The 13,786-nt window shown below is 40.4% G+C and overlaps 1 protein-coding gene across 1 annotated transcript; it reads left to right on the forward strand.

The window, feature by feature from the left end:
* The first annotated feature begins 551 nt into the window (after nucleotides 1-551).
* On the forward strand, nucleotides 552-7,921 carry LOC142659985 (uncharacterized). The gene is made up of 9 exons (XM_075836632.1): nucleotides 552-618; nucleotides 708-821; nucleotides 4,196-5,866; nucleotides 6,058-6,157; nucleotides 6,581-6,729; nucleotides 6,945-7,057; nucleotides 7,226-7,315; nucleotides 7,395-7,517; nucleotides 7,724-7,921. The coding sequence occupies exons 1-9, from the start codon at nucleotides 552-554 to the stop codon at nucleotides 7,919-7,921; spliced, it is 2,625 nt and encodes an 874-aa protein (XP_075692747.1).
* Nucleotides 7,922-13,786: the final 5,865 nt, after the last annotated feature.

Below are 13,786 nucleotides of genomic sequence, written 5' to 3' on the forward strand. Positions count from 1 at the left end.
GAGGCAACGGCTACGTCATTTTAGTTTTACTTAGTGCAGACGTGAACAAAACCTTTTTTATTAAAGCGGATCTATTATCATAATATTGTGCCATTTGGCTAATAGCATCTAACACAGACTACAGCGGACTCATAGTCATGAGACTCCTGTATTCATCAGGGAGGCGCTTATTATTATTATTATTATTGGTAGATCTGGACTAGTTTCGTCCAGGAAAAGGTGTGCAGCTGGATATATAAAATGACACGTTATCCCTAATTATAGTTGTCGCAGGAAATAAGCTATTTTAATAGGTGAACTGCTCTTATTGCTCATGACTGTGCTCAGAGCCAGTGCAAGAAAAGTACTGGGGCTGGATAAACCTGTATCTTTTCCTTGTAGACGTAGGAAATAGTAGGGAGAGTCGTCTGACTAGAAGAGGAACTAACGAAAGTGTGTGACCTGGACTGCTGAGTTTGTGGGTGGGAAGGGTGACATCATGCAGTATAAAGACTCTCAGGAGAGATCAGGTTCTTTATGAGTCTAACTAAAGTCTGAGCACTTCAGCAGCAATGACTGAATCTAAGGACAGAGGAGAGTCGCTGTATCTCAGCATCGGTGTCCTGGCTATTAGTGCAGGTAGGGGACATTTAACCTCTTCTCTTCCAGCTTATATCCCCATTGATACTCTTTCCATAATTAAGCAATGCTTTATTCTTCTGTTTTAGGGAGTTTGCTTCTATCAATACAATATTACAGCATTGGGGCATCTTCTTCTCTTATACCCCCTTCTGCCCTGGGCATCCTCCTCCTTATATTGGCAGCTGTTTTAGCATATGCAGGTATGGATTTATTCACAGGTTATATTAGTTTAACTGTTTACTTAAAGTTCAATAGTTAATGGGTATTATATTGATTCCATAAACACTTAACTTTTAAAGGGACCCACAATGTATACTCTTATCTATATTTGCTGTGCAGTTTAATGTCTGTAAGTAGCTATTTTGGCAGAATGCAAACAGTTAAATTCTTCTATGATATAGAAGATTTTTTGTGCATGATATGAAAAACTCATTCTAGGAGATTTGCATTTATAAGCTTTTTACTTTTAAGTTGTATTGCCTTTTAATAGACTAGTGGACATGCAAGTTACAACACTGACCAGTGGCGTAATAGCCTGCTACGGGGCCCGCGGCATGACGGGGCCCGTGTCGCCCGCCGGTACGGGCCCCCACCATGGCCGGAGGCTCCGCTAGCAGCCGCTACGGCTGCTACAGCGGGACGCCACTGAACACTACGGCAGAGCAGGGAGGTATCTCCCCGCTCTGCCATTAAACAAAAGACATGTATCCCCTATCCACAGGATAGGGGATACATGGGTGATCGCTGGCATTGATAGGGAGAACGGGGGACTGAAAGTCCCCTGAAGTTCTCCATCACAAACCTCGGACTTCCGGGGTCTGTGTCGGAAGCTCCGTAGAAATGAATGGAGCGCCGGTCGCGCTTATGCGCATGCGTGACCAGCGTTCCTTTAATTTTTATTGAGCTGCGCAGACTCCGGAAGTCAGAGGTTAGTCATGGAGAACTTTAGGGGACTTTCGGTCCCCCGTTCTCCCTATCGCTGCCAGCGATCACACATGTATCCCCTCTCCTGTGGAGAGGGGATACATGCCTTTGTAGGACACACTGTAGGTCGCATTTTTTGGGGGGGTTGGGGACGCTGTATGGCGTTACCTACAGGGGGGGGCTTTATGGTGTTCCCTACATGGGGGGCTGTATGGCGTTCCCTACAGGGGGGGGCTGTATGCAGTTCCCTACAGGGGGGGCTGTATGGCGGTCCCTACAGGGGGGGCTTTATGGCGTTCTCTACAGTGGGGGCTGTATGGCGTTCTCTACAGTGGGGCCTGTATGGCGTTAGCGCCATACAGCCCCCTCAGTAGATAACGCCATACAGTCCCCCCTGTAGATAACGCCATACAGTCCCCCCTGTAGATAACGCCATACAGTCCCCCCTGTAGATAACGCCATACACTCCCCCCTGTAGATAACGCCATACAGTCCCCCCTGTAGATAACGGCATACAGCCCCCTCTGTAGATATCTACAAAGGGGGCTGTATGGAGTTATCTACAGGGGGGGCTGTATGGCGTTATCTACAGGGGAGCTGTATGGCTCTATCTACAGGGGGGCTGTATGGCGTTATCTACAGGGGGGCTGTATGGCGCTATCTACAGGGGGGCTGTATGGCGCTTTATCTACAGGGGGGCTGTATGGCGTTATCTACAGGGCGGCTGTATGGCGTTATCTACAGGGGGGCTGTATGGCATTATCTACAGGGGGTCTGTATGGTGTTATCTACAGGGGGGCTATATGGCGTTATCTACAGGGGGGGCTGTATAGCATTATCTACAGGGGGGGCTGTATGGCGTTATCTACAGGGGGGCTGTATGGCGCTATCTACAGGGGGGGCTGTATGGCGCTATATCTACAGGGGGCTGTATGGCATTATCTACAGGGGGGCTGTATGGCGTTATCTACAGGGGGGCTGTATGGCATTATCTACAGGGGGTCTGTATGGTGTTATCTACAGGGGGGCTGTATGGCGTTATCTACAGGGGGGGCTGTATGGCGTTATCTACAGGGGGGCTGTATGGCGTTATCTATAGGGGGGGCTGTAAAAAAGGCACTATCTACAAGGGGGGGTTGTGTGACACCCAGGGGAGGGGGGCCCCAGTCAAAAGTTTGCTATGGGGCCCAGTCTTTCCTAGTTACGCCCCTGACTCTGACTGAAGATAGTAGTACCACATAAACACAGCTTAAGTAAAAGAGGGGAAAGAAGGAAACATTAGTACTAAATATGACTGATCAATTCAATTGTAAATCAATTCAGAACAGGCAAAATAATATAACAGACTTTCTTAGCAAAATCATAATATCACCAGACTTCTAAAGTGATCATTTGGCAATCCTATACAAGATACCTGAGTATTATGGGCTTAAAAGAATTGCAAGCGCCTTTTTTCTTCTAGCCCCCAAAGTTGCTGAGATATCGGGGCCGTTTTGGTGTCCGATATGCAAATAAGGCCTTTGACTTTCAAGTGGGCGGGTAACACCTGTCTCTTGATAAGGGGTAACCGCCCACTTGACAGTCAAAGGCCTCATTTACATATCGGACACCAAAACGGCCCCGATATCTCATGAACGGTGGGGGCTAGAAGAGTGAAATAAAAAGCATCAGAATCTGTGTGGCGCATGCAATCTAACTGAGATGTCAGCTATAGTTTTTTGGGCAGATGACAGGTCCTCTTTAATTACTTGAGAAATCAGATATGTCAATGAGATTAGCTGGGATCTCACCGTCTAAACCCCCTTAATCCCTACAATGAGCAGATCCCGGTGCCCGGTTTCATGGCTTTATATGCGCCATCACCATACTTTCCAACAGTCCTGACCACAAAAGGGGTGGAGTTTATAAAAAAAAAGGGACATTTCTGGTCTTTAAGGGTATTCCAGGGTGGAATAGGGTGGGGATTAAAATGGGATTTAAATGTTTGTAAGTATGCATCACTCTCCAATGAAATAAATGAGAATTATAGAAATATATGGGTAAGAGGATGTCACACATTTTATAAAACCTTATTGTGTGGTGAAATTGTTTAATAATTAGTAAGCACAAATATATCAAATATTCTACATGAGAAACATGCACTAAAATGAGTCATTTTAATAAAGAATAATAGTTGTATCACTCAATAGTTGTATAACATGAATAGACAGCAATTTGTGCAAATTAGACTCAAAAAGGTTCGCTGACCCCTGAGAATAATGCTCATTGTGCCTTAAATGTAAAAAAAAAAGACAGCATGTAATATGCTAACCATTTTAATTCCACAATGTTCCTGCGCTGTGCACGCACCCCCAGTAGTTCTTGTTTACCATGGCAGCCTGATGATGTGTTGTACAGGGACATGTGATGGGGCAGCCAATGATGTACGACACATGATCAGGCTGCCGTTGTAAACATGATGTGGAGGACCGCCCCATGTGGAATTTAAACAGTAAATATATTACATTTTAATATTTTAGACATTGGGAGCACAATGAAGATTAATTATTAATAAGGATGAAAATCCCTTTACAATGTAACTGATTTAAATAAAAAATTTAATTGCAATATAATATTTATTCTATATTCTTCACCGTCATTTGTATTATAGGAATCCGGAAAGTTCGAGGAAATGTTACCTTGTGGGTGTCATTGTACTGGACGGTCTCAGCTCTGTGGTGTGGATATGGAGTCAACTTGATACTGAGAGGAAACAATGTCATCAGTATCTCTGAAATGAGAAATGCAATAGTTCCTGGCTTAGTCGCATTTGTTTTGGGGCTGTTCATTATTGGTATGGTGGGGATCCTTCAAAAGGAAATTGTCCTTGCTCTGATTTCTGTCACACTTTCTCTTTCCAGTATTCATGAAATAGTTATATTCTATGATAGCAGAGTTGGCACCTCGGCAGTTGCATGTAATTATCTTATTGTTGTGTTACTTGGAATATACTTTATTGGTGGTCGGACTCTCCATAGTATCGGCAAGGAGCACATTTTATTACCAGGTACAGACATAACCGACAAAGACAATGAACAAGGAGCATCTAATAAGGTGGTGTTTATAGCTACTTGTTTCATCCTTAACATGGTGGCCTCTAGTGTGTTTGGCTGTAGACTTCTAGGAATAACTAGTAGTCTTTTTGTTGGCCAAGTAGCATGGCTGTGGACAGCTGCTGTCTACCAGACAGGTATCTGCATCCTATCATATCGTAATTATCACACGCTAGAGGCCACACATTTTGCATTTTTCTCCATTTTGAGATACGCAGAAGGCTACTCCCTACTGTATCAGTTCTTGAACACTAATCAGTTAAATTACCCCCTTCCATTTTTGGTGGTTTTCGCTATACTATTTATTGTTCTCACTCTCTTTACAAGTATTCACAGTCTTATACAATCAGTATACTTGTTGTTCTATGTTGCCTACTGTATTGCATTAGCTTGCAACCCAAATGGGTTTTTTCATGGAGGACCCCAGGGAGTTAACATTGCAATATACATTGTTTCAGCCATTATAGTGTTAATCACTCTATACAATGCAAAGTCATCTAAAACTATCCCAACAGGTGAGGGCACTATTAGGAAATTGTTCATCAACAATAACACTTTCAAGCTCCGTCAGGATAAAGATATGAATGAACCCTACCTCGGTAATTCCAAGTATGGTGATGCAGAAATCCTTGCCCATGCATGCAGCGTTTTGGCTGCCTTTGCCATGACAATGCCAGGGGATCCAGGGGAACCCTTGGTCACAGTTGTCTTGCCATGGGTTGTTGTTGCTGGAGGACTTTATAATCTCATCTGTGGTTCAGTAGCCTTTTCCCGTGGCAAGACACTTGAAAGCAGTGCCTTCATTCTGTATGGAATAATGTGGGTTATATGGGGAATTTCCCGTTATAGTGGTATCTACAGCACAAGCAGAGGTTTCAACACTGCCGTAGGAATTCTATGTTTCATTCTCTTTAATAGTTTTATTGTTTTCAGTACACTTTTCCTAACCAAAGCCTGGTTTGTATACACTTTCACGTTCCAACTTATTTTAATCAGCTTTCTTCTTGATGCAATTAATGTGCTTCCTTGGGGCTATGATATCGCTGTAACAATTATATTCGGCCTTGCTGGCTTCTACCTATTTCTTTCAACTCTACATAACACCACTTTTGAGGCTCCCCTGTTACCAGTTGGCAGCCCCTTTATCAAAATTAGTGGTTTTACGAATGACAGATCCAAATGCCCTCATCTAATTTCTACAAGGACCAGCTCAGTACAAAAAATTGCAGGTAAGATCAGAGTGGAAATTAATAAAATTGCAAAATAATTTAAGGTGTTTAAAAAAATTTGGGGATCAAACATCTACAGTATATAAATACAAAGCTATGACTATAGAAAAATCTTTAAAAAATGCATGGATTGAAATATATGTATAGTGAAAATTGAACATAATTCTAATTTATTATTCTTGCTTTTTCAGAAATTATGAAAAATGGAGGAATATGTGGCATACCTACGGACACTGTGTACGTCCTGGTGGCAGCTTGCAATCAGCCTGAAGCAGTGGAGAGGGCATACAAGTATGTTCAGATACAACAGAGTGTAGGATGGGTTTTCTGAAAATATTGTTCTTGTAGTTAAAGAAACACTCTAAGCAAAACATATACAATGTGTATTACCTGAGGGACGGTATACCTTGCAGGGATCAAAGGGAGAGGCCTGCACTAGATATAACTCAGTGTATCATTTTTGCCCAGAGTGTTCCCTTAACAATAAGGCAGGAGTATAAGATTCAAAGCATCTCATATACAGGATAATAATGAGCACAGATGATTTTATATTAATTTATCTTCCAATATAAAAACAAAGGTTTATATTGAGCTAACGATAGAAATAAAAGAATTTCTAAGATTTTTTTTATCAGTAAATTAATTTGAGGGAAGGTTATTTCAATATACTGTAAACTGAAAACAACAATTCAGATTTTAAATTTTTTTTTGCAGGACCAAACGTCAAGCTCAAGATCGTCCAATGTCTTTGTGGATTTCAACCCTAGAACAATTAAAACCTGCCAAACATTTGCTTAGTCCTTTGCTATGGGACTTCATGGAAGCCGCTTGGCCCTCGTCCATCAGTCTTGTGATCCCAAGAGGTGAGTGAGTACCTACCATGGTGTTGACCAAGATCATGTCATCTACAATGGAAAATTAGTCATCTCTTCAAGATCTTTATAAGACTTTTCCTTAGGCAAGATCTTTTTCATTATGTACCTTATTTTTGTGACATTTCTCTGTGATTTACAATAGTCTTGCCTAAAGTTCATACCAAAATTTGCCTTAATCGTAATGAATATATTCTACTTTATAGGTCCATGGTTGGATGTATTAGGTGCACATGACTCTGCAAAATATATTGGAACACCTCAGAGCATTGCTATACGGATTCCAGACTGTTCAGTGACAACTCACTTAATTGATATGGTAAGAGAAATGTCCAATTGCCTCTAAATTTATTTTCAAGTGTATGCTAATACTGTATTTCTGCACACAGATTATAAAAGAGTAAAATTCATACAAACATTTTTTTGGCACAAATATCATATACTGAAAACCAAAACAATTAAAAATTTAACTTTATTCATTCTGTAGGTTGGCCCTATTGCAGTCACATCAGCTAATCCTTCTGGGGAAGCGGATACTACTCATCACAATCAAGTCTATGCAAAATTAGGAGATAAGGTAAAAAGGACAATCCATTTACAAGTACTGCAATAATTCTAAGTATAAAACCATTAGGTAAAAGCATTCATAATTTCAGGTTGATGGCGTACTGTGTGATGGGGCTTCCCCTGAAAATATTGCTTCTACTGTGGTAGACTGCACGAAAATAGAAACTGGTAACGTCGCGTTCTTTAGAGTTGGGATTGTTCCCAAGTCACAGGTAATGCAGTTATACTGATATTTTATTTTTCGCATTTTTGACCTCAGTTAAACCATTGCATAACTGCGGGGTAGTTAAGTAGACGAATGCAAAAGATACATCATATGCCAAACATTTCTACTAGCAATAGACAAATAAAGCTCAATTAAAGGTATTGTTTGAGGATAGAAAATGATTTTGCTAACTCAAAACATTAAATATTTCAGGTTTTACAAATATTAGACCAAGTGCAGCAGAAGCAGAAGAAGGGTCTTGTCAATGGGGGCTTTTCAGAACCCCAGGAAGAAATCACACAAAGGATAAATGGGTCTTATAACAAGCCAGACGTGAGGCAAAGCACCAACTTGGAAGATAATACATCAGTATCCTATGTTAACGATGGGTTTACAATAGATGACGAATGACAGTAGTGAATGTATTTAAGAAATGTTGCAGAAATTGTATGATACAAACTCTTTATTTTTGTACTTATTTATATTATTTTAATAATAGAAAATCGTTAATATTAAATTATTTTTTTTATAAATTGTTGTTGTCTCCTCAAAGCCAATGGCGTTCGTATTATTTGAATGGGTTCATGGAAATATATATTTATGATTTATAATATATGCTGCCTATTACCAGGTAAAATATCATCTCTAAGCTAAAAATATTTATGTAGATCTTGGGCTTTAAAAGGAGGTTTTCCACTAACCAAGGTCGGTCTAATGTTCTAGTGACCACTAGAACTTTTTCACACTTTCTATGTCCCCACGGAATCCACTTACTTCTGTGCTGTGTGTTTCACCCACCCTCTCCTATAATTCTCTATTATGGTGCTCCAAGCACCAATGTGAACAGTCACAGTAGAAAAATTTGGAAGTACATGAATAAATGATTAACTATTATTATTTTATAATGTGTAGCTAAATGTTTGACAAACTTTTGACATGTTATAGTGACATGTCAGAAGTTTGGATTAGTGGGGGTCCGAGCGCTGAGACCCACACCAATCGCTAGAACAAAGCAGCTGAAGCGCTCGTGTGAGCGCTCAGCTGCTTCGTTTCTGTTCTGCTTTTTCCGGAAAGCCGATGTATCGTAGGACTGGTTCATAGACTTTCTATTGAGTCCGTCCTCCGATACATTTATTTCCGGAAAAAAACGAACAGACACGAAGCGACTGAGCGCTCACACAAACGCTTCAGCTGCTTCGTTCTAGCGATTGGTGGGGGGTCTCAGTGCTCGGACCCCCACCAATCCAAACTTCTGATATGTCACTATGACGTGTCAGAAGTTTGTTAAACGTTTAGCTACACTTTAAGTCTTAACCTGTGATAAAATATGTTAAGTAAAACTTGGATCCCAAGACATTTGTCTCATAGTTGTCTCCCAAGAAGCTTGAAAAGCTTGAGAAGGGATATATCAGAACCAATGATAAAGCCAATTAGTGATTTATAGTTAATATTAATCGTAAAGTTAATATATTCAGTCATATTAAGTACATCAATGAAAACACCTTCATAATGACAGATGACAATATAAGAATATCTTCTATATAAAGGGAAGAAAATGGTAAATGGCAGAAGATTGGAAATAGTTTAAAAGGCTGAAAATTAATCAAGGTCAAGTGAACATTTCCTCCATCCATGAGTGTACACATTGGTCAAAGTGGTGAAAACCCCTCTTTAACTTGTATTCTTCTTGTAAACTTGCTCTCAATTAAAAAAAATTGTCCAGACACAGCCCATAGACCAAAGTGGTGCTTTTCTGTAAGAAAAAAAAAACCAAAAAAAATAAATACATTTTATTTTGGTCAATTCCTATAAGGCTACTGGGCAGTTTTGACCAATTTGGATGAAAAGAAACGAACAAATTATGAGTTGTAAAAGATTGAAATTTCTAGTTTCATTATTATATTCCAAAAAATACGAGGCAGCACTTCCTTTTTAGTGAAAATTAGATCAATTTATTCACCACCACATGCGACGTTTCAGCCCTACTCAATGGGGCCTTCTCGAGCAACACAACAAGTGAGCAGTGCACATACATATATATTCAGATTTCAACAATTTCTAATTACACAATTAAATATTAAAGCTACAAAAACAGTAGTTTGATTGTTGCATAAACAGATACAAATCATTCAAGTGCAATTTATATATATACAGTCGTTGTAGTACTTACAAACATTTTTACAAATATTCTCTCCATGCTGTACACAACTCCATAAAGTGTCAAGTGCCAATTATAAGGTGCAAGTGTTTAACATTAAAATAATCTATATCGAACTCACCAATATTCAGATCCCTTCACGTGTTTCGTAATGCCGTACATCTCGGCGTTTACAAATAATTACTCCACATGCGCTAGCGCTTACTCTCGCGCATGCCCATAATGTTCCTGATATGCAACTAAGGCTTGACACGCAAACAAATCCAATGCATGGGATTCATCAAGCGCATTCTCAGAAAGAGCTTGTTTGCCATACGAACTTCATATAGAGTATGATACACAGAGTAACGAATTTAACAATTAAAGGTCTTTTTATTTATTTATTTAAAGAGGAGCCACAACCCTCATAGTCACAATATGTTCAAACTGGGCGATCGTCTCCAAATGAATGGGGACGTCTCGCACATGATGGGGACTGATGAGTCATACAATGTATATAAAACACACCGTACACACATCATCCTCCCAAAGGACTTCAGTGATCTCTTCCGAGGGGCGCAGACAGTGGCGGATTAAGAAGACCATGGGCCCTGGGCTGTTACCCAAACTTGGGCCCCCCTTCTCCACCGCCACCCTGCCGCGCCGTAACTATTGCTAACACTACCTTTTTGCACAAGCATTAACAAATGGGTGTTATGATTCCCCTTTCACAGGGATGTGTCCCTACATACTGACAGTATCACACTGTGCAGGGACACAGCGCCAACCCCATGTAGACAGCGCCACACACACACCCCCCTGTAGATAAAGCCACACACACCCCCCTGTAGATAAAGCCACACACACACCCCCTGTAGATAAAGCCACACACACACACCCCCCCCCCCCCGTAGAGAAAGCCACACACACACCCCCCTGTAGATAAAGACACACACACACACACACACCCCCTGTAGATAAAGCCACACACACCCCTGTAGATAAAGCGCCACACACACACACCCCTGTAGAGAGCGTCACACAGCCCCCTATAGATAGCATCACATAGCCCCCTATAGATAGAGCCACACAGCACTCCCCCTTGTATATAGTGCCACACAGCGCTCCCCCTTGTATATAGTGCCACACAGCGCTCCCCCCTTGTATATAATGCCACACAGCGCTCCCCCCTTGTATATAGTGCCACACAGCGCTCCCCCCTTGTATATAGTGCCACACAGCGCTCCCCCCCTTGTATATAGTGCCACACAGCGCTGCCCCCCTTGTATATAGTGCCACACAGCGCTCCCCCCTTGTATATAGTGCCACACAGCGCTCACCCCCTTGTATATAGTGCCACACAGCGCTCCCCCCCCCTTGTATATAGTGCTACACAGCGTTGCTGCAGCCCTGGGATGACATTTTATCCCATATGACTGCTGCAGCCTGTGATTGGCTGCAGCGGTCACATGGGGTGAAACGTCATCCCAGGAGGCCGGCCCGGACGAAGAAACAGAATTCTGGGCAAGTATAAGATTTTTTTTTTTTCTAAATTGCGTTTTTACATAACATCTGCTATCTGTTGTGGGTTTTACCTCCCCATTGAATTAAATGGGGAAAACCCGAAACAAATGAGCAGCGTTTACGCAAATACAATTGACATGCTGCGGAATAAAAAAACGCACCGCAGGTCAATTTCTGAGCTTTTTTTCCCCACTTATCATTTACGCAGCATGTGGATGAGAATTGTTCACATCTAATCTTCTCTGCTGCTACTGTATTAGGGCTTGTCCACACTTAACGGAATTGCTGCGTATTTTCTGCTCGGAAAATACGCAGAATACGGTAGCAGCAAAGTGTGTGAGATTTACCAAATCTCATCCAGACGCTGCGTAAAATTTCCGACCAGACATTTTGTCCTGCGGTGCATATTTCTCATGCCGCATCATGTCAATTCCTGCTGCGGAAAGTGACTGAATTGCTGCGTTTTTTCAGAGAAGATGTCACAATCCCCAACATTGAGAAAAACTAAGCAAAATACGCACCACTTACTGCAGTAAAAACCACAGGAAATGGTCCTTTTTTTCTGTAGCGGAATTTCTGCTGAAATATATATATATATATATATATATATATACACACATACACACACTATACATATGTATGTATACACTATCTCTATCACAGACACACAAAATACACAAAGTACGCACATTATGCACAAGGTACGCACATTATACACAAAGTACACAAAGTACGCACCTTATACACAAAGTACGCACATTATACACAAAGTACGCACATTATGCACAAAGTAGGCACATTATACACAAAGTACGCACATTATACACAAGGTACGCACATTATACACAAAGTACGCACCTTATACACAAAGTATGCACATTATACACAAAGTACGCACATTATGCACAAAGTAGGCACATTATGCACAAAGTAGGCACATTATACACAAAGTACGCACATTATACACAAAGTACACAAAGTACACAAAGTACACACATTATGCACAAAGTACGCACATTGTGCACAAAGTAGGCACATTATGCACAAAGTATGCACATTATACACAAAGTACGCACATTATGCACAAAGTAGGCACATTATGCACAAAGTACACAAAGTATGCACATTATACACAAAGTACGCACATTATGCACAAAGTACGCACATTATGCACAAAGTACACAAAGTATGCACATTATACACAAAGTACGCACATTATACACAAAGTACGCACATTATGCACAAAGTACGCACATTATGCACAAAGTACACAAAGTATGCACAAAGTACACAAAGTATGCACATTATACACAAAGTACGGACATTATGCACAAAGTACGCACATTATGCACAAAGTACACAAAGTAGGCACATTATGCACAAAGTAGGCACATTATACACAAAGTATGCACATTAGACAAAGTACACAAAGTATGCACATTAGACGCAAAGTATGCACTTTATACACAAAGTATGCACATTATATACAAAGTATGCACATTATACACAAAGTACACACGAGTATGCACATTATACACAAAGTACACATGAGTATGCACATTATACACAAAGTACACACTAGTATGCACATTATACACAAAGTACACACGAGTATGCACATTATACACAAAGTACACACGAGTATGCACATTATACACAAAGTACACACGAGTATGCACATTATATACAAAGTACACATGAATATGCACATTATACACAAAGTACACACGAGTATGCACATTATACACAAAGTACACATGAATATGCACATTATACACAAAGTACACACGAGTATGCACAAAGTACACACGAGTATGCACATTATACACAAAGTACACATGAGTATGCACATTATACACAAAGTACACACGAGTATGCACATTATACACAAAGTACACATGAGTATGCACATTATACACAAAGTACACATGAATATGCACATTAAACACCTTGTAAACACACATGAGTATGCACATTATACACAAAGTACACACGAGTATGCACATTATACACAAAGTACACATGAATATGCACATTATACACAAAGTACACACGAGTATGCACATTATACACAAAGTACACACGAGTATGCACATTATACACAAAGTACACACGAGTATGCACATTATACAAAAAGTACACACGAGTATGCACATTATACACAAAGTACACACGAGTATGCATATTATACACAAAGTACACACGAGTATGCACATTATACACAAAGTACACATGAATATGCACATTATACACAAAGTACACACGAGTATGCACATTATATACAAAGTACACATGAATATGCACATTATACACAAAGTACACACGAGTATGCACATTATACACAAAGTACACATGAATATGCACATTATACACAAAGTACACACGAGTATGCACAAAGTACACACGAGTATGCACATTATACACAAAGTACACACGAGTATGCACATTATACACAAAGTACACACGAGTATGCACATTATACACAAAGTACACATGAGTATGCACATTATACACAAAGTACACATGAATATGCACATTAAACACCTTGTAAACACACATGAGTATGCACATTATACACAAAGTACACACGAGTATGCACATTATACACAAAGTAC

This window comes from Rhinoderma darwinii, chromosome 8 (genome assembly GCF_050947455.1).
Source record: "Rhinoderma darwinii isolate aRhiDar2 chromosome 8, aRhiDar2.hap1, whole genome shotgun sequence".
Taxonomy (NCBI): Eukaryota; Metazoa; Chordata; class Amphibia; order Anura; family Rhinodermatidae; genus Rhinoderma; species Rhinoderma darwinii.

Coding starts and splice junctions, on each gene's coding strand:
- LOC142659985 (XM_075836632.1), top strand. CDS start 552: ATGACTGAATCTAAGGACAGAGGAGAGTCGCTGTATCTCAGCATCGGT. Junction 5,867..6,057: donor CTCAGTACAAAAAATTGCAG/GTAAGATCAGAG, acceptor TTGCTTTTTCAG/AAATTATGAAAAATGGAGGA. Junction 7,518..7,723: donor GGATTGTTCCCAAGTCACAG/GTAATGCAGTTA, acceptor TAAATATTTCAG/GTTTTACAAATATTAGACCA.